This window comes from Amphiura filiformis, chromosome 16 (assembly GCF_039555335.1).
Source record: "Amphiura filiformis chromosome 16, Afil_fr2py, whole genome shotgun sequence".
Classification (NCBI taxonomy): domain Eukaryota; kingdom Metazoa; phylum Echinodermata; class Ophiuroidea; order Amphilepidida; family Amphiuridae; genus Amphiura; species Amphiura filiformis.
The window spans coordinates 47,740,801-47,761,989 of record NC_092643.1 but is presented as its reverse complement, the minus strand read 5'-3'; the positions used below and the strand labels follow the sequence as shown (position 1 = coordinate 47,761,989).

General features: G+C 37.0%; 1 protein-coding gene across 1 annotated transcript in view; it reads left to right on the top strand.

Annotated features, from left to right (window-relative positions):
- Positions 1–21,189, top strand: part of LOC140136111 (A disintegrin and metalloproteinase with thrombospondin motifs 18-like) — a 214,319-nt gene that overhangs the window by 90,284 nt on the left and 102,846 nt on the right. The window contains 1 exon segment of the mRNA XM_072157817.1: positions 6,868–7,150. Coding sequence (XP_072013918.1) covers positions 6,868–7,150 — 283 coding nt within the window.

Sequence of the window (21,189 nt, the reverse complement as noted above, 5' to 3'; positions counted from 1 at the left end):
GGATGTACATTTGAATGGTTCAACAAATTTCGGCATCGTAAAGTTGCGGTTTTACACACAGTAAACAATAAGCTGACATCCAAATGCAGCTCTGGGGAGATTAATCATATTCATGTTCAATTTGAATGTCTTGATATGTTTCCTCTAGAGGCTTGATATGTACCTGATAGGTTAAGGGTTGTTATGGGAGGCACAATACTAAACTTTTGATATGAGTATGTGAAGATATTTATATAGGTCTACATCACAATTTTTGATAGATAGGTCTTTTCTCTGGTGCATTCCTCCATGACGGTTCTCAATGGAGAGGGGGCAAAGTGAATTTCAGGGGACTTTGTGCCAAACACACATGCTTGCAGCTAAATACAGCACAGTTTAGGTTTGTAGTATTGAGTCAGAACTCCAAATCTTGTTAATGACCTGTTCTGGGGAGCCTTCAGCATCTAAAAATTTGGCAAAAAATATATCAAATGTCAAAACTGCCATATTTTCAGTATGTGATCACAGTTGTTTTACATCACCAGGAATTATTGGGGAGCTGGAGGGTATCCTTGTTATCCCCCCCCCCCAGCCCTTTCCGAAGCTATGTATAAAAATGTATTACTTCCCCAGCCACCGAATACTGCTACTCTACAATAATGGGTAAGATTTTTGTATCATCTGTGTTTTTCATTACCCCAAAAAATTACTAAACATGTGGGACATGGTAAAACATGGAAGATTCAGCATGGTATTCATTCGCTATGACAAGTTTATGTGGTTTGAAAAGTATGATTTATACTTCTAGTTATTCAATTTATTTACGATTTTATTTGAGATTAATGGCCATTCAGGGTAGACCATGAGTCAAAAAAGTCTGTCTCTGAGTCTAGACCCACCAAGGCGTAATACAATCCATACATTGAAATCTTGTAAACCTGTACACGATGAACATTATTTGAACTTACAAGAATCATAATGGAGCTTCTTTGTACATATTGTAAACACAGGATGTGTAGCCAGGATTTATTTCGGGAGGGGGGTCAGCGGCGGAGTTTCATTCAACGTTTTTCAATGTTTTTTACAGAAAAAAGTAGACCTTTTTATTGGGTTTGACACCCCACACCCTCTGGCTACGGATTTGATTGTAAAGACATGTCATCCAGGCAGTTACAAAGAATCAACTACATGTATGGATCGTTTCCCGGGGGGCCACTCACATAATTGGTCTGTAAGCATGCGTGACCAAAAAAAACAAGGAAAAGGGGGTGTTTTTTTTAGGTAAGGCGAGTGACGCACTTAGGGTCTAAAAACACTGATTTTCAAGAATAAGGGTAGTTTTCTGCAACTGAACAACTTGTTTAGGGTACCTTTTCAAATTTTTGGTAAATTACGAGTCCGAAAAGGGTACATTTTTTCATTTTTACTGGCCAAAAACCTCATTGAGGGGTAAATTCTATATTAAATTACCTTATTAAGGGGCTAAATTTGCTGATAGGGTAAAACTCGTTTAGGGGGTGTTTGAAAAATTGGTCACGCATGCGTACAATGTCATATTTGAGTGTAGTTCAGATGTGCTTTGTCATTAGGAGGAATACAGACATAAAATTAGAGATCTGTCATAAATACGTGAAATATGTGATATATGTAACACAGATGTTTGAATGGTATTGAATCAACAATGGGTTGTTTGACTGTGAGATAGTAGTTGAGACCTGCTTTATGATCTAGATTATGACGAATGAGGGATACAGACACAAAATTAGGGATCTGTCATAAATAGGTGAAATGTGTTGTATGCGAGACATTTGAATGGTATTGATTATGTTCATTCTGTTGTTAGACTTGTCTTCATATAATGTCTACATGTAGACTGACAATCAAGTTATTTGTCATCATATTTTATTGGTGTATTTCAATGGAGCCAACACAGCGAAGCATTGCGCCCAACTGCGTGCATACCAGTATATCAATACACTGTGTTATAAGTCTTACTTTTTTTTTATAAACTGAACAAACTTTAGGCTTGAGGGTATGATGAAAAATCATTTGTTAAAAAAAATTATTAAAAAAAAAACATGGGCCTAGATTTTTGGGATTTTGACCCAGCAACACAACTTTCTTTTTGCCTAATAATACATGTTTGTACAGCAGCCTGTATCAGTAATATAGTTGCTATAACTCCAAATAATGGTTTACTGGAGGTTATCTACCTTTTGGAATTCTACGGTATGTAGGATATTTCAGAATTGTGCCAACATGACCCATTACACAATAGATGCCATTCCGGTTGTACGGGGTGTCACCAATTTCATTCAAAGAATTACATAGCTATGGCAATATCAATGACAATGGAATGTGGAAGTGGGGTATAGATAATAATTAGTTTTGAGATGAGCATAAAATAACATGAATGGAAATTGCAAAATCGGATGTCCGAGTGGTGCAAAATTAGGTGAAAATGTAGGGAGGGGTTTCCGAGAGTTACGGAAGCTTCTCATTCCATAGCTGGTTATAATTTTATTACCAATTGGTGCCAATGTAAATTAGCGGTAAGCCAATATTTTTTCAAAGGAAATAACTATTATGTCATCCGTGGTTATGATTTTAATATTATTTGATGAATATAAATTATGAAACAATACACATCGTTTTTGTTTCATAATCTGTGGGTTTGGTTTTAGTTATAGGTGTTGATAGCAAGTGGTATTTAGGACTTCCACAGAATGGAACAATTGTCACATGGCTGTGGTAGCTGTGAAAGAATTCACCGCTCATAATCCCAACCACCAATAAATGACAAATTTTAACAATGGGGGGATTTATCAGACGGGAGACACTTAGGGACGCACCATTAGATTCTCAGGGTGGGGGTAGGAAGTTTTTCAAAAAAAAAAAACTTCACCCACTACATGAGCAACAAAAAAAACTTTCCCCACCAACACTAAAAAAAAAAAAAAACCTTCCCCACCTAACTGTGTATAATGCATGAAATTTAAAAAAAAAAAACTTGCCGCCTTTGGCTTCGAAAAAAAAAACTTCACCGCCTTTGGCGCTTAAAAAAAATTTCTTCCCCGACCCTAACTTCCTACTCCCCCTGAGTATCAAATGGTGCGTCCCTTACTATACCTATCTGCCTTTCCTGCCCATATCGCTAGGATCCTAAACATGCTCATCTGCAGCGCTTTAACCCCAATAGGCTTCCACATGCATAGATTGACCTTTTATGTATTGGGTACCAAAACTCATACTCTACAACTTCAGGTCAAATTTTAAGCAGTAATAACGGGGGTAATAAGTGAATGGAGGTTATTGAACTATGCCACAGACATGAGATCACTTCAGCTCATCATGTTCAGATGGGCATAAAGCTTCAAGGGTTTGAACCTCCAAATGTTTACTTTGAGTTGCGTCCACATGGTGGCTTTGCTAGCAGAAACCCATGAGCCCACCCCTAAGTGAACCATATAATACTTGGGGTGTAGAAATAGGAATTGACCATTCCTTATGCACGGTCATAGAGTGAGCCTCTGAATGAAACCCTTTACCCCAACAGGACACTATGTGATATATCCACTGTGCATGCCGGTCCAGCAAATCATCTGTAGCTACTGGTTGCCGACCTATGATCTTGGCACGTGAGGGGTGTTGGGTTTGAATCCCGACCAAAACAAACAACTTCTTTGTTCATCTTCCCTCTTTATTCCTTCCTTCTTTCTTTTCCATTCGCCAAAAAGCAGAAAGGTTGTTTGGGTTAATGTGTCTGAACAGCACAAACCTGTAAGTTTCGTCTGTGTGAGCTTGGCAGTACTAAGCAGCTCCTAAATATTTTGGGAGGAGGGTTGAGGTAGATCAAACCGCTTAAGCTTCCGGTAGATTGTCAAACCTCGACTGAAACTTTAAGGGTTTTGACCCTCCAAGTGTATGCCTCACCATGTGATCATAGCTGAAAAAACTTTTGACAGTTTGCAGTATATACAATAGAAATAGTCGGTTGATTTTAAGGAGCAAGAAAAATTGATTAGGAGGATTATTGATCAAATGCGTAATGTGATTCTGCGTCATTTAAGCGACACATTAGTAATCAATCATTGGTTTAATATATGCTTTGTTCAATGAAGATAACCATTAAGTCTGTAGCTGGGTGAATTTAGCATTGATCTGTTGTATAAAATCAATGTGTGTTGTAGTATAGAATGTAATAAAGCTTGCAGTGAAAGGCACAAAGTTAGTTTAATTCCACTTCATAGGGTCCATATTATTATATCCATAAAAACTGACTTATAATAGTGTATGAGGCCAACCCCCTCAGATGGGGTGTTTGGTACCAGTTGAAGGGGGGGGGGCAAAGCTGTACTGCTACCATAGGTAGTTGACATCATGGGCTACACAAAAATCCCTGATAGCAATTGAACCAGAGAAGCTTTGAACGGGAAAAGGTCATCAAATTTTACACAGGGTCAAATTTGAAACTTGCTCAAATGGGATTCAGAAAGTGTATAGTTTGATCTATCTAGGACGTACCTTTCTTGAGTTATACCGAAATATTCAAAGGTCGCATTTTTGGCTCTATGGGGGTCAAAAACATCAAAATGCTCTGATTTTGACAAAAGAGGTGTCAAAATGTTCATTTTGATAAAACAATTCAAATAAGGATAAGATTGCACAATCTGTGATCTATCCCCCCCCCCCGGATTGACGCCCATGTATCATGTGTATGTATTGTGGTTATACAATTTCCACCTTTCGCCATGTTTTTGTCACCATGTTTTTGTTTACACCATCCAAATAAAACATCTCGGGCGTTAAATTTTACTGCGATATTTAGAAAAATGTGAACTTTCTTCTGATACATAATCTCAGTTTTGTTGAAGAAAATGAGGGACAAGGCTGTCGATCAGGTCAAGCTCCTCCCCCTCTATGTCCAAGTGCAGCAGTTCAGTTCAAAAGGCTGACAGATGGGGCTTTTTATGTCACACATATGCATGGCATTCCAGCTCAGAGGACCCATGATGATGATGATAATGGTACTTGATGATAAAGATGAGGATGATGAGGAAGATGACACTAACCCAGCTAACCCGGTCTACTGAGCCACTTTATAAATAGAGTGGTGTCAAGTCAGGTCTAAGCTGGATGGGTATAGGCTTCAAGTTGCAGGAATCTTCTACTGGCATGATAAGAGTTCAAATGAAATGGGATAGAGTTGTGTAGGATTTGCTCATTGCAGTGTCAAATCTGCACAACTGGGCTGCTTATGAGTAGTGGAGGGAGGGTAAATCCCATAGAAGGTCATGGTAGAAATGAGAATTGGGCTACTTTTCAACCTTGGCTACTACAACTTGGTGTAAGATAATGTGGCAACACTGTGAGTGCTCTCCACTCTGCACCAGAGTTCAGGTAATTCAAGTGATGGGAATTGAACCATAGATGTGAGCTTTCTACACCCAAGTCTCTGTCTGATGGGTCAGGGTGTCTGAATACCAACAGATTCAATCTTGAAGACACAGTTCTTTTAATGAACATGATTGGATGTGAAACAGAATTAGTGCCACTGCACATGAGATTCATAGATTCAGTCATGTCTGTTACTTTCGAGTTGAAATCCACACCCCCTATGGAAGACATGACCTTAATCTCCCACACAGAGAGTGTAGATTTCAAATGGGGTTACATGAATGGTGACTCCATTTGAAATCTACACCATCTGTGTGGGAGATTAAGGTCATGTCTTCCATAGGGGGTGTATGGATTTCAAGTAGAATATCCCATTTAGGTAGATATCATTGGAAATTGAAAGACAACTATGAACTGATATTTTTTGGTTCTAAAGGACATTTTGTAGCATACTCTCTAAATGTATCAAGTTAAATTTCACTCTTTTATGGATTGCCTACAGTGATCACTGAAATTTCACTCTTTCCAGAGTGAATTCTTCCAGAGTGAATTTCACCCTTTAAAGAGTGCATTTCTCACTTGAAATTTTTCAACTGTTCACTCTAAAGTATAGTGTATATTTGCCCTAAATTGTAGAATAATTGGTGTCTTAAGTCCCAGATGAAACAGTAAATGTAATGCTTGTCTTTTGAGATGTTTATATAGGGTATTCACATTTGACTTTGTGTCTTATAGCTATTACCTTTAAGCTTCCCTACAGACCTAACTCCATGATCACATTGATGACTGACACGGTATTCTACAGTAGAGTAGCAACTAACTAGTAAGGCTTATGTGGTATACCTGTTTAAAGGGACAATGAAAGATTTTATGTACAACATATAACATAGGGGCTCTGTATTATGGGAATAGCACCCGGCTCAGCCCCCCAATAGTTTCGGTGCTGGGGCTCGAATAACATTCAGCTCTGGCCCCAATAATTCCAGATGAAACTGTTATCAGATACTGGTAAAATTGCAGTTTTTGACCTATTTTTTGCCAAATTATCTTTTCTCAGCCCCTCCCCCCCTGAAAATCTTCCAGAGCCACTGTAAATTCTGTGCTATATCCAACAATTTGGCCAATATGATCATAATAGCTCAATCCATGCTTATTTTGTAATACATATAAAACTAATCCATTATTGCTACATAAAGAACCATAATAAAATGGAAAATACATGGAATGCATAAAGAAAAATTAGAACAATACTTTTATAAATATCTTTTCGAAGAACTCTTGAAAGCAGATAATATGTGGGAGACTCCCTGATGTCCACAGGTAGACCATGCATTCCAGATTCGAGAAGCAGAGAAGAAAAATGTCCTCTTTGTTCTCTTTGCTCAGACAGGCAAGTTGTATCTGACACTAATGGTTTGGATAATGTACTTATTTGTCAGTTTTGAACAAATTTTAAAACAAGTCTCTTTTTTCCTATCCTCTTCTTTACAGACTGGTTTAGTCAGAACTAGCGATGACGATTTTATAATAGAACCTTTACCGCCACATCTAGCTGAAGAACATAATTATCAACCCCAGGGGGATGATCACACCCCTCATGTAGTATATAGAAGATCTGCAGACCAAAGGGAGGTGTCATTTGCACCCAAAGTGGAAGAGGATGAGGAGGAAACGACGGAAGAAAAGAAACCAAAAGTGAAGAGGAAGAAGAAGCAACATCGGCATCGTCATGTCAATGGAACCAAGCAGCATTATTGTGGTAGAAGAAAAAAATGTAAGTCTTCAAAACTTTTTATTTATTATTATCTGAATGGTGAATGGTACCAATCAATGCATGATATTAAGTGATGTTTTAAATTATGTAGAGAATTTCACTGATTTTACAGACCTCGTGCCCCCTCTGGCATCACCACTGGTGTAAACATGGTAAAGCAGGTCTTGAGGAACTGCTTGCTACAAACAAGCTTTCTGTGGGCTGCACTTTCTACTACCTGCTTACTTGATATCTACATCAAAGGCATGATTTAGGCCTTTGCTTCATTATCATTGTAACATTTCTATTAAAAAATTAATTTTAGTTTGATTAAAGAGCTGTTAAGCACCCACTGAACCCCTCTAAGATATATGGAACTGAGGGTGTCTTATTGCGAAAGCAATAGCCAAATTTTGGTAAAGTAAAGGTCTTTAGAGCTTGCATGTAAATAGAACCCATTTAACTGCTAAAAGTGTCATGACATTCAATTCCAAGCACCTCTCTAAAAAACTCTGTTTTTGATGCTATTATTCACATACTTTTGCACCATTTGTTTTTTGTCTCAATTCTTAAATTAAGCTTTGAATTCTAAAATTCACAGGTTTATGCTCTTGGCTATACTTATAAGCATAAGCTTATGTTGAATTTGCACTTAATATCTTTTTAGAAATCTGACCCAATTTATGAAGAATAGCCTTTTGTGGTTTTCAGGTGTAATTTTCAAAAGATGTTTTGCAACATTTTACTGAGTTTTGGTTAAATGTATTTTTACCAGACCAGAAATTGTAGCAATGTATGTTAATCTTTATTATTGTGTCCTTTTCATGATCCCCCCCCCCCCCCCGGCTTCCCTTTTTAAAAACCTAGATCTGTGTATTCATGTAAAACCTTTTATTGAAATAAGTAAGCACTATAATATATAGTACTTCAAATATGAAACATCTCTATTAAGTATCAAAGTTGTTTTAACTCTCTCCACGTGGATGTCAACTGGAGACGACATGTTTAAAAAAAAATTTAGAAATTCAAAAATTTCAGAATTGTAAATTTTCATGACCATATTTGGAATCAGCATGAAAAATGCATTAAAATGAGTACAAACAAGCCTAGTATTGGATCAGCGGTTCTGAAGACAGCATGTGATATTTTGAGAAAATATCGCAAAACTTGGACTTTTTATGTTGAAACCCATGGCCAGCATGCAGAGTATTATTAAAGGTTAAATCATAACACTACCAACTTCAGCTTCATGTATCTTCACTTTTGCCTTTGAAGTAAGCATACTCCAGCGTAGATGCTCACTCTAGACTATGAGCGATAGTGCAAAGATAAGTTTTTTATCGCAAGCCGAGAGAAGCCCGGGGCTAGCTGCACACACTCCTCCTCCCCTTCTCCCCAGAGTAGCAGTCCCAAGTGCGAGTTCAAAAGTGCAGAACTATCGGATGAATGACTGCGAGGCAAAAAACCAGAAAAAGATGCCAATCGGACAGAGAAGTGCTTTGTATACATCTGCTTGGAGATGGTGTTTTTATTCGGCCTTTAACATGGTGTACGTGAACGATTGTATACAGATATGCCCAGTGCGTATTGGCTTTAATTGATTATGGTTTACTATGATAATTGGACTATTGAAACATATATTTGGTTGTGCCAATAAAGTGTCAGATGAGATGAATGGGAGATGTGTGATGGCATTTAGTGTTGTGATATGGATATGAACAAGTTTATTACTTTGCAAAAGTCATTTCAAGTGCTATTTAATCAACTATCAGCTGACTGTGCTGATGCTGGAAATCATTACAAAACTATTAGGCTATTCCAGTTGAAATCTATACACCCCTGATGGAAGATATGACATCAATCTTCCCAAAGATCCTAAAGGATGATCTTTCACACAGGGAGAGGGGGTGTTAAGTTTAAATGGGGTTACTTAGGTGACTCTATTTTGAAATCTACACCCACTGTGTGGGAGATGAAGGTCATGTCTTCCGAAGGGGTGTATGGATTTCAACTGGAATAGTCCATTGTATGGTGAGCAGGTCCATAACTAGGGGGTAAAGGGGGCGGGTGCATTGGAAAAGTCCACCGCAAAAATTGGACCCCTCCCCAAGTAAATCCTGGTTACAAGCCTGATGGTGAGTTTGACTCATCTATCTATGCATTAAAAAGAACAAGATTAGGTGTTAGGATGAAAATCATGAGCTAATGTTAATGAATATATTCATTTTTTAGAATGATAAAGCATCTGCTTGAATGAACAAATTGTCAACAAACAAATTAAGTTCAGTGTTCTACCCTTTGGAAAAAAAACTTTTCTACATGTATATTGACACACATCCTTCCCAATATGTATGTATGTGTGTTGTTATGGATTAATACGCATGCAATTTGGAGAACTGAACCAAGAAATGGATATCAAAATTAGGGGTGTATCGGGAGACGGGTCCAAAATAATGACAAATTTGACACAGATTAAGTAAAATTAGACATGAGTTCTGGTCAAATTTGAATAGGGGGGCATGGGGTGGAGAAGGGCCCCCAGTCTGAACACTTTGACCTCCCCGGTTCCTCCCGTCCAGTAAAAATTATGAAAATGTCCACTTTTTAAGGCAATTGTGCAAAATTTGTTGATTTTGTCCCCCTGAAATTTGCTGTGCCCCCTCCAAAAAACAAAAAAATTCCTTGCGCCACTACAAATTCGATTTGACCTTTTTAAGAGTACAGCCTGTTTTTTCACAATGACCAGGCTGTTTCTGACATCACATGTGCACATCCTATATCCTTACATGAATACATACATGATAATAGGTAACATAATTTATTGAAGATAACATTTAGCCTGTTCCACCCTGTTCCTGTCTGGACAACAAGACTGTATGCTTGGGCTTCATTCAAAGATATGCACATAGATGGGAATGTTTGAGGTTAGAGAACTTCAGAATAGTGGTAATCCTTACCCTAACCTTAATCTATTATCCTAACCCTAAAATCTAACGCTACCCTAAACTGTAACCCTAATCATAATTTCTTGGGGTAGCATGCAGCAGGCAGTTGTTTTAACCCTAACCGCCTAAGGGCTTTTTGGCGACGGGAAGGGAAAGAAGGAAAGAATAAAGAGAGAAAAGAAGTTGTTTGCTCCGGGTGGGATTCGAACCCAAGACCCCTCGCATGCCAAGCACTCGGTCGGCGACACTTTGCCACGCGTCTTGGGCTTCGCTGGCCAGCGAAACCGTGCCTATATATCACTTAGGGCGATTGCGTCATCACACCACGTGGGATTCATGCACGAACAGCGCATATATCAAGTAGTATTTTGTAGTATTCAGGAGGGTTAGGGTTAAAGGAAATTGGTTAGAAAATACTATTCCATTTGAAATACATACCTTGTGGAAAACATCTTAATTTCTTACACAGGGAGTGTAGATTTCAAATGGAATCACCCATTCAGGTAACCCCATTTGAAATTCACACTGGAAGATTAAGGTCATGCCTTCATAGGGGTGTATGGGTTTCAACTGGAATAGCCCAGTGCTCTTCATTTTGTTTGATCAAGACTCAAGAGAATATAAAACTAAAGGTGAGATGCACTTTTTTTTCCATAACAAAACACATTTTTTTTATGATTAAATAAATCTCCCTTTATGCTTTCATACAAAACAAGGACATACAGTCATATTATAAAGGTGTGGATCATCTACCTGCGATATTGAACTTGTGTCAAAGGTTACCGGAGGTCATTGAACCATCGCCATAGAAACTGCCACAAGGAAGCTTGTAAGCAATTGGCGTGATATTAAACATTCAGTTTCATCGCATGGTCCACATCTTGGAAGGAGATGACCATCATTTTTCACCAACTTGACTTAAAGTTTCATACTTTCATGAGCTTGCAATGTTGAAAATCCCACTCATTCTGGCCATGCCCTGACTGATTGGATATAAAAAAGAATACAACTTTGAGCCTTTGAAAAATAAATCATTCATGAGATGGAATGCTTAGATCTGCCAATCTTCTAAAAACATTGGATAGGTAAATTGATTGGGAGTTGATATGGCTTCCATAGAGACATCACAACTGTCTGCGAAACACACAAGATTTTATTTCCTGTGTTGTTGATATTTGAAACATCACGGCCCATTCAGCAAGAGTTTGCATAATTTGAGTGAGACTATATTTGGATGAAATTGTCTATTGTAGTTGAAATTCATACGCAGCCCTATCTCTGATCTTCAAGGTTTCTCACCCAAAATCTCTGTCATCATCAACCATTTTTAGTTAGAAATACACCCATTTTTTTCTTTTTCATTAGGCCTTTATGTATAATTGTGTAGTCTGTTTCCAAAAGGTTCACAGATTTTCACACAACGAAATGGTGAATTTCATGTGCAGATATTGAGTAGAAATTTTCAAATCTGTTGTATGGTTTGTGTCCATCATTACACACATCCTATGGGGTCTTATATGTGACCCGGCAGCACAAACGAGCCGTAAATTCCCTAAATTGTATTCTGAGTTATGGTGTAAAATGTGTATGAAGGTCGTATTCATCGGACACTTAAGCTGGCGCGACATCCGTCTTATTTTGAAGTCACAACACCAATCAATAATCCTATTATTGAAGTGGATAATAAGCTTCTACCAGTCTGTAGCACAACGGCAAGCCGTTTACAGTAAAATACAACGGCTGGCAGTTGTCAACAACGGCTGCCCGTTGCCAATTCGGGAAATCGGATTTGGGCTCTCTTTTTCCTAATTTGTGCTCACTATTAGGGAATTGTATGCATATTTTAATGCTGGCAACATTACTTTTTCCGCCCAACGATCACATGACGTCATCGACTTCAACTCCGACCCTGCCACAGTCGAGATAATCATGAAAATGGCGACGATATTGTCATGTTTATGGTCAGAAACGAGCAACTTCATGGGCCAATTACGGTGCTTTGCCGGAATAATTTGGTGAGTTGGAATATTTTTGGTACTAAAATGATGTTCGATGTGCATGACTCCGCAAATATATTGCTGGGTAAATCGTTCTTTCATGATGGTAAATCGATTGGGAAATTGGCTTTTTCCAACAAAATTGCATTCACCAACGAGTACACGTTGACCACATATCAACGCCGTATCGTTGTTGCTAGAATTATCAACGTGATTGCGTTGTAAACAACGACTCTCCGTTGACAAACCAACGGAACGGCGTTGGTCTGTGATAAACGTAGATTGCTGATACAATCTGATCATGCTGACCTGTTTGTCGTTTTTAGTTTGAACATTGTTGCACGACAATATGCAGAATTCGACAACCTTTCACTATGTTTTCATTGTACATGACATTCACATACATGTATCATGTGCATGTATACAGCATGACAAATTAAAGCTTACTGATCTATTTTAACTAATTCATAATGATAATATGCATGATATGATAAGTGCCCATTAATCACGTTCTCACATCATATCTTTCATGTTTTGTATGCTCACTTAGTTCCTGTTTAAACATGTTTTTTAGTAAGTAAATAGTCATTGACATTCATTGCATTGTGAATGTGATCATGCATGGACATGGTCAGTACGTAGGTAACCTAGGCAAACCTTAGTTAACACATTTACTAGTCAGCGAATTCGCCGAGACCGGGGCCCCAACACAATGCATATTTACATAGAAATTTGAATTTTTTTCGAGAATAGGTGGGTGAAGGAAACCTACATAAATATGTTTTCTATACTTCACTTGACCCAAATATATGATTTTTTATGGTGATAATCAAGTCGCACATGGAATTTTAGAGGGATTTTGATAGCAGTTCCATTAAAAAAAGCTGCCATCGCCATGAGACTAAGATCTAGAAACACCCCGAAATGCCGCTTTGGGGAATTTTGCTAGCTGAATCTTTTTGATGAAAGTCAATCTTTGACAAGATGTAACTTTGCTACGGAAAGTGCTATGAAAAAAAAGGTTTTCAGTTTTGGCTTAGTTTACTCAAGGGCTTTAATTTGATATATAAAACGATGCAATTTGATGGCAAATTTGAATTCACCTAGGATACCTACAGTACGCGTACACGCGCATGGTATACACCCGGGGTATACAATGGAATGGGAATGTATGTCAACTGTATACGTAGACAGTGGCAGTGCCACGAATGGGGCAAATTTACCCCAGTCACATCAGAGCTCTTTTGCCTCCAGTTTCAGTGTCATGGGGGGTACATACCTCCCCATTGATTGAAAAATTTAAAAAATCCCAAAAACCGGCTTGTGCCCCCAGTCATGCCAATCAGACCCGGTGCCCCCAATCGTGGTCAGTGCCCCAACTGATGACCCACACTATGCCACTGTGCCCCTTACTCGAGAAGTGTAGCCACGAATTTGCTCATCGGCGATGGCTTCACATGTAAAACTAGAGTCAGATTCGCTGAAGCATGCCTCCGTGTTTGGAAGTTCAATTGTTTACACCATTGTTTACCATGGTGTTTTGAGGTGAACTTGCATTTCTTGATATTAAAATTGTATAGTGGCAAAAAGAAAAAGAAAAAAAAAGAAAGTAAGGAAAAAAAATAAACCGACCGACCGATCCTGACTTTGGAGCTCTAAGGGCAATCCATTTTGTAGGCCTGATAGTTGCCCCACCCATCATAATTTTGATAAGGCCAATTACAATTGATTCTTAGTTTCCTGTTTCCCGCCCGCGTCCAAAGTAGAGAATTGCAAAATATTTAATTATTTTATTTATTTTTTGGATTTTCTCTTTAAAAATAACTTTTAATGATTACCATTTGCTACTTTCTGACTTTGATCATATCATCTATAATGGTGAATAAACATAGAACCTAATTGTAGGGGAGATTGGGGTTAGTTGAAACATTTTTCACAAAATCGTCTTTTTAACGCAAACCGATTACTTTCAAGAAACACTAACCATATCAGTATAAACATATACATACATGCTACAAATATAGCCTTAAACTTTATTGGACCTGCTTATGATTATTCATATAATCCAATTTGAAAATTTGAAAAAAAGTGTTTCAACTAACCCCACCCCTGGGGTAAGTTGAAACATAGGGTGAGGTTAGTTGAAACACGGCTTGTAAAAATTTCAAAATAATTATTATTGTGTTGTTAGGGTTATACTTCCCTTGAAGGCACCCTTTAACATACAATTAGTGTGAAAAAATGAATAAATAAATATGTGGGAGTGCGGGTCAATACTTTGGACACAAGGTGACGAGTGTCACCATGGACCAAAATATGAGAAGCCTAAAATATTATAAAATGTACTTTCTGTGTGCACTTTTTGCTTGTATTATTGCTTTTTAACCATATTAAAGGTCCGTAACCCGATCGACAGCATCATCCCCCGATTTTTTTCATTGTTGATGAGGTTTTGGTATCACATAATAGATACTATTTTTCTCATTACTATCCTGAAATTTGACGCTCCAAGTCGATGTATTTCGGAGAAATCATGAATCACAGCGGTTTTTACAGGTATACCAGTTTGTAAACAATAAAATTACTTGGATCATGGGAAGAGAAAAAAGCGAACTACGCTAAGTGCTGAGGAGACGGTCCGCCGTATATAATTAAAACAATTCCTTGATGATCTCAGTTGGTTACATAGCTCAATTGGTTAGCGCGCCGTTCTTTCACCCGCGAGGTACCCGGTTCAAAACCCGGTATCGGAAGGTTTTTTCCTCTCCATTTTTAACCCAAACTTTTTATATTCATTTGAAATGTACATATTGCAAGGGAAATATATTTTGTTTCCTTTTTTTTCTGAAACGCAGTGCGAAAAAACCAAAAAAACAAATATTTTTGCAGCATGTCAGCATTCGTCATACGAACGGGAATTGTTGTTGTTGCATGCCTACCCAGAATGCAATTCACGTATACAAGGTATTGGATTGCAAATTTGGCTATTTATTCACATTTACGCTGAAAATGCTCTCGTTTTTCACAAAGCAGCATAAAGGGGAGATATTTGATATTATTATGTAATTTTAAAGACAATCCATATCCAAAACCAATAGGGTTACCCCCTTTAAAGCAATATTGAAGAAATTGTAAACATGTTACAAATTTTTAAAAAGTCAAATTTTTAACCATATTTTTCTATGCGATTTTCACGTGTCAACTAACCCCACCTCAAAAGTTTCAACTAACCCCGATGCCTATTTTTACATTTCAAAGTTCATTACACAAAATAAGAAATACAATAAAACTTTTATTTAACATTATTCTGGGACTTACTACTAGTGCTTATGATACTCAAAAAATAATCTCCTGAATCTTCAAACAACATGGAGATAACGATCTTTTCTGAGGGGTATAAAAATTAGTCAGTAAGTCAAAAACAGATATTCCTTTCCCAAGCCAACACTGGTGGGGCATCAGTGCTGTTGCTAATTTGGTGGATGACCCTTACTAATACCTATTACTAGGTGCCAGTATTTTACCAAATTATTTTTTTTGTGTCAGAAAAAAATACAATGTTTCAACTTACCCCACGTTCCAACTAACCCCAATCTCCCCTACCATTACTAATGTATAAAATCAAACATAGTAGTAAAATAATTAAATGCATGCTCCTTGTCAAAATGGCTTGATGTAGGTTGCGACCACTTAATTTAAAATATAAAGAAAATAAAAGATAATTAATAATTAATAATTAAAAGTCGCCTCATCCCTGTTTTCAACCATGAAACAGGAAACTAAGAATTAATTGTGAAGGGCCTAACAGCAATAGAAGTCTCGTAGTGGGAACTTTGGTTGGGAATGTGCACTCTGAAATATGGAACAGAATTTGAAGAACCACCGACGGCAAATGAAACTAATTTACTGGAATTTCAATCCTCCATGTGCCACACATATTTTATATAGGATTAGACGACGAATAAAAGCACTGTTTTACGCCGGGGCAGACTTTTCAAGTCGGTTGGTCAGAATTTTTTTTTTTTTATTTTTTTTTTCTGGAGGCTAAAATGACCCTCTAATATCACCACAAAAATCTGGCAAAAATTGATGCTTTTTTGCAAACATATTTTGAAAATATTCTGAATTTAAAAAAAATTTCAGTCAAAATCAATACATTTTGGCCAAAAACAAAAATGGATGATTTTATAACGTACCGGTACATGTAAGGGCTCGGATAGCGACTTTTTTACATTTTTTTTGGTGGGAGCTGAGAGCACATCAGATATATCGAATTGCATATTTTTAAAACGAGGAATGTGCTCCTGATGATAATATTGATATCAAATAAAATTTGGTTTTTGAAATGATCTTTTGGGGAAAAATCTATATCTTCAATATGAAAGGTCAAAATTTTCAATTGATTGATATTTGATATCAGAAGGACATTCCTCGTTTTCAAAATTTAATTCGATATATGTCTGATGTGCTCTCATGTCCCACAAAAAAATGAGTATCTGAGTTCTTAAAAACAAAAAATTCTCCCAAATTCTGTCAAACTGCGGAGCTATCTTGCATTTTACATGTAAATTCAATAATTAAATCATTGTTTTGATTAATTGATCAGCATGTCTAACTTTGTTAAATAATTATCTTTTTATTTTATTTTCCATTTGATTTAATCACAGAACTCGTAAAACACAGAACTCGTAAAACACAAAAAACTGTACGATGAAGAGGCAAGCGGCGGAGATGAAGACTGAACTTCAGTGGTTAATGAGGAACTACAAATTAAATTAAAAAGAACTCTGAATTGCAATTGGGATCAACATCATGATCATTGGACTGTCACTGCGAACGTAGGCGAAAGTAATTACAGGGAAGTACATGTACAATGTACACCTCGGACGCTATTTGGCAAAGACACAAAAAACTGTACTATGAAGAGGCAAACGACGGAGATCGAGATGAAGACTGAACTTCAGCGGTTAATGAGGAACTACAAATTATTAAAAAGAACTCTGAATTGCAATTGGGATCATCATCATGATCATTGAACTGGTAACTGTGGGCGAAAGTTATTCTAGGGAAGTACAATGTAAATCTCGGATGATATTTGACAAAAGATGCACCATCTTCTTGTTGGATTGTGGATATCATTCCTTGAACTGAAGCCTGCAGAGTGAATGGAACGAAATTTGCATATTATTTACACAATCTTGATTTGATAAGGAATACAATGGATTGTAATTATTTCACCGTGGCTTGATTTAAATGCCAGGTACCGAGCTTGAAATCACAAAGCATTTTCTTAAAATCTACTTCTGTTACTTTCTGAGGAGAAGGCAAAAAAAAAACTGTACAGGGCTGACTCGACCGACCCAGATTTTGCATTTTGGGAGATTTTTAAAAATAAATCATGTAAAATTCAGCCGTTTTTTAACAAAAATTTTGACGTGAAAACTTTTTAAAATTTTTCTAAAATATGTTTGCAAACAATCATCAAAATGCTGCCAAGAAAAAAAAAGACAAAATTCCGACCAAAAGATCCTACCGTACTTGAAAAGTCTGTGGGATTTATTTTCGTCGCCTAACACAAGTTTTGAAAATGCCAAGACAATCTTTATTTGTAAAAATTATATACTTAGTTCTCTGAGTTGATTGGATGAACAAATTTTAATCATTACCCAGAGCATCTGGCTGGATTCGAACTTCATATTACTAGCATGACGCTCTAGGCTCTAGCTAATTGAGCCACAGAGGCACACTGGAGAAGAGCGGAAGATTTAAACGTATTAGGTTGAATGATGTTCGTCGCATTCCAAGCGGAAGGCATCAGAACTGCATATTTTATATGCATCAGAACTGCATATTTTATATTAAATTTTGCAGTTCCGATTCCTTCCACTAGGAATGCGACGAACATCATTCGAACATAATACTTATATATTATTGGCTAGAGCGTCGTGCTAGTAATACGAAGGTCACCAGTTCTAATCAGGCCAGATACATTTTTTCAACGTTTTTTTTTTACATTGATGTGCGCTGGCTGCTCTGGGTAAAGATTAAAATTTGTTCAATTTTTTTGTTGTGCAATTATTAAATTGTATTGTTATTTAAAACAATTGCTTGCATAATGATTGAGCAGTTTTACTTCTGCTCCACTTTTGAGTCAATTTACGTTTGAGCTAGACAAAATTGGAAATCAATGTTTTTTGTTACAGTAATGATCTCTAAAAGACATCCCCAACAATATATCCAAAAATGGGAATAGGGGGATAATGTCAATTTGCATAAAACAAAAATGGCTGCTATAAATGCAGGGCTCAAATTTCAAAATAAGTTGATTCTGGTTAGAACATATACCAATGTATATGTATTCCTCTCATTAATATTGGAATTCAGAAAAAGTATAGTTTGACATATCTCTAATGTACACATTTTAAGGTTTACTACAGGCATATTGTTTTAAATGTCAACCATTTGTCCACAGTGGTAAAAATATCAAAAACGTTTGATTTTGATCACAGTGCTGTCAAATTATCCCTTTGGAACATTTTAAACAAAGAATAGTTTGCCACATCTCAGGTGTTTTGCTTCCTATACCTGTAACTTGTAACATTACAAAATAGGTCAATGGGTTTTGATTTATTTGCCCTGTTACCGATAACAAAACACCTGAGATATGGCAAACTATTCTTTAATTAAAATATTTTTCCCAGCGGAATAATTTGAGACCACGTGATCACAATAGGAGCATTTTGGACAATGATGGGGACCAAAAATTAACATTTCACCAATATGCCTACAACTCAAGAACTGTATCGGAGATAGATCAAACTGCATGTATTATGATTCATATACATTTTCTGATTTCTGAATCCTAATAATGAGAAGAATACAATTAGATGGGTTTTTTTTTATCCAGATTTCAATTTTGAAATTTGAGCCCTGCATTTGTGGTCATTTAACCATTTTTGTTTTATGCAAATTAGCATCCCCCCTCTTCTCTTTTTGACCTTTTTGCATATATGTTTGTGGGTGGTTTAGAGTCACGAGCAAGCGAAAACATTGGTGTCCAATTTTGTCTAGGTGCACCCATTATTAAATTACAATTAAAATTGGTTTTAGATTCCTACTCCTAGTGATCATGGTGATATGAAAAATTATAAATGACATTTTGTCATAATTGTTACCATTGTAGTGGTGGATCCAGGATCAGCTATTTAAAAGCATTATTTTATCCAAGCTCTCAGCTCCCAGTAATCTTCTGATAAATTGGCATTTTTTTCTTGAATTCCTGGATCTGCCAGTGCATGCATTGTAGTTTTTGTAAACGATTTCAAGCCCAGGGTTTCAAGAAACTACTGTATAAATATTGTCTCTTCAAAATAGTATTTGATTCTTCAAATGTATTGCTAGAACATAAAAGAAATAAAACTTTCAGAACTGTTTTTGCAACAACAAGAAATTGATTGTGATGTGCTTGTTTTTTAATAAAAGATGATTTCTAAACGAAAAATGTTTTCGTAGCCTTATACGGCTATTTATTTTAAGTAATATTAACCGTGTATGGCTATTCAGCCCGGGAGTTTTATGAGCCCAGACCAAGTTGAGAATTTAAGGATAATGATAATATCACGCTTTGGCGACGAAAAAAGAAAAACCTGTTATACGGGGCGGGCCCGACCAAGATTTTGAACAAATTGGGGGAAAAAATTTCTTGTACAAATGAATACCGACCCAAATTTCGACAATTTCAGGAACAATTTTTTTTTTGTATTTTCCCAAATTGCAAATATTTACAGATTTTATGGGTCATTTCAAAAAACAAAAAAAAAGCCCGACCGACCGACCCTACTTGAAAGGTCCGTCCGCCCGTAGAACAGGTTTTCTTTTTTTCGTCGCCTTAATTCCGTAACGCTTTGTTTGATAGATAGAATGGCAGTCCACTTCAATGCGGCCTCCATGGTCTTGGTTATGAAGCGATTGGCACTTCGTCACGGGTTCGATTACCCACTGCGTCCTCTTTTGATAACTAATATTACTTCATTTTTATTTCAAGTAGTGACAAACTCTACGTTATCCATCGACACAAATTGTACAGTTAACCGACACGCTTTAATATGTCTGGCTACTGAATCACTCCCAAGGAATGGTATGACTGTTTCATGATAATAATTACCAAAGTTAATACATTAATTTAATTTGATTTGGAATCAGCCAAAAATGGAATTATTGGGGTCCATAATCCAGGCATTTGTCGGAACGGTAAAATTCCCAATACATGAAAGGTTCGAAAACGGAATTAGGTGAGCTAGTCCGACAATGGAAAACTGTGAAATTGACCGACACTTCACCAATCCGAAAACATTGAAACAAGTCTTACACATCGCTAGTCCAAAAATAAAATCTGAACATCACTTCGCAAGTCCAAATGTGCGAAACGCATTAACAGTTCTCTAGTCCGAAACTCGAAAGCACTTAGCTAGTCCCAATCTGAAAAATGGCGGTAGTCCAACTCCAAATAGATTCATATTTGGACTATGTCAACGTTTCGGACTAGTGACAAGTTTTTCATCATATTCGGACTAGCGTTATGTCGGACTAGGGCAGAGTTTTTTCATTATGTAGGCCTACTACATGTTGAAGGTATCAAAACAATGAAGTTTACTGTATTTACATATTCAGACTCGGACGTGTCGGACCAAAGATGTTTATTTCATGTTCGGAATAGTGACGAGTTGGACTAGCATCATGTCGAACCAGCGACATGTCGGTCCAAAGACATGCCCCTGCAAAAGTAGTATTCAATCTATCTTTTTTATTTGTTTCTGTGCAATTATGATTTAAACTAGGGGCTACAGTTTAGTTTAAATAATTACCTCCATAAAGCATGAGCCATTAATATTGACGAAAGCAATGTTGGGAATTCTGAACAATTGAGGAAATAAATAAATGATTATTTCGGATGTCTTTTAGAAAATATTGTGATAGTTTGGTCGGCAGATCGACGGTACAGCTGGCAACTAATTCACATGGTAAGCTTAAATTGATCCGAGATAAATTGAGCCATTCGGGCTAGCAAGTAGCCGTGCGCCATAACTGCTAGCTTTACAGCTCTTTACGGCTCAGAAAA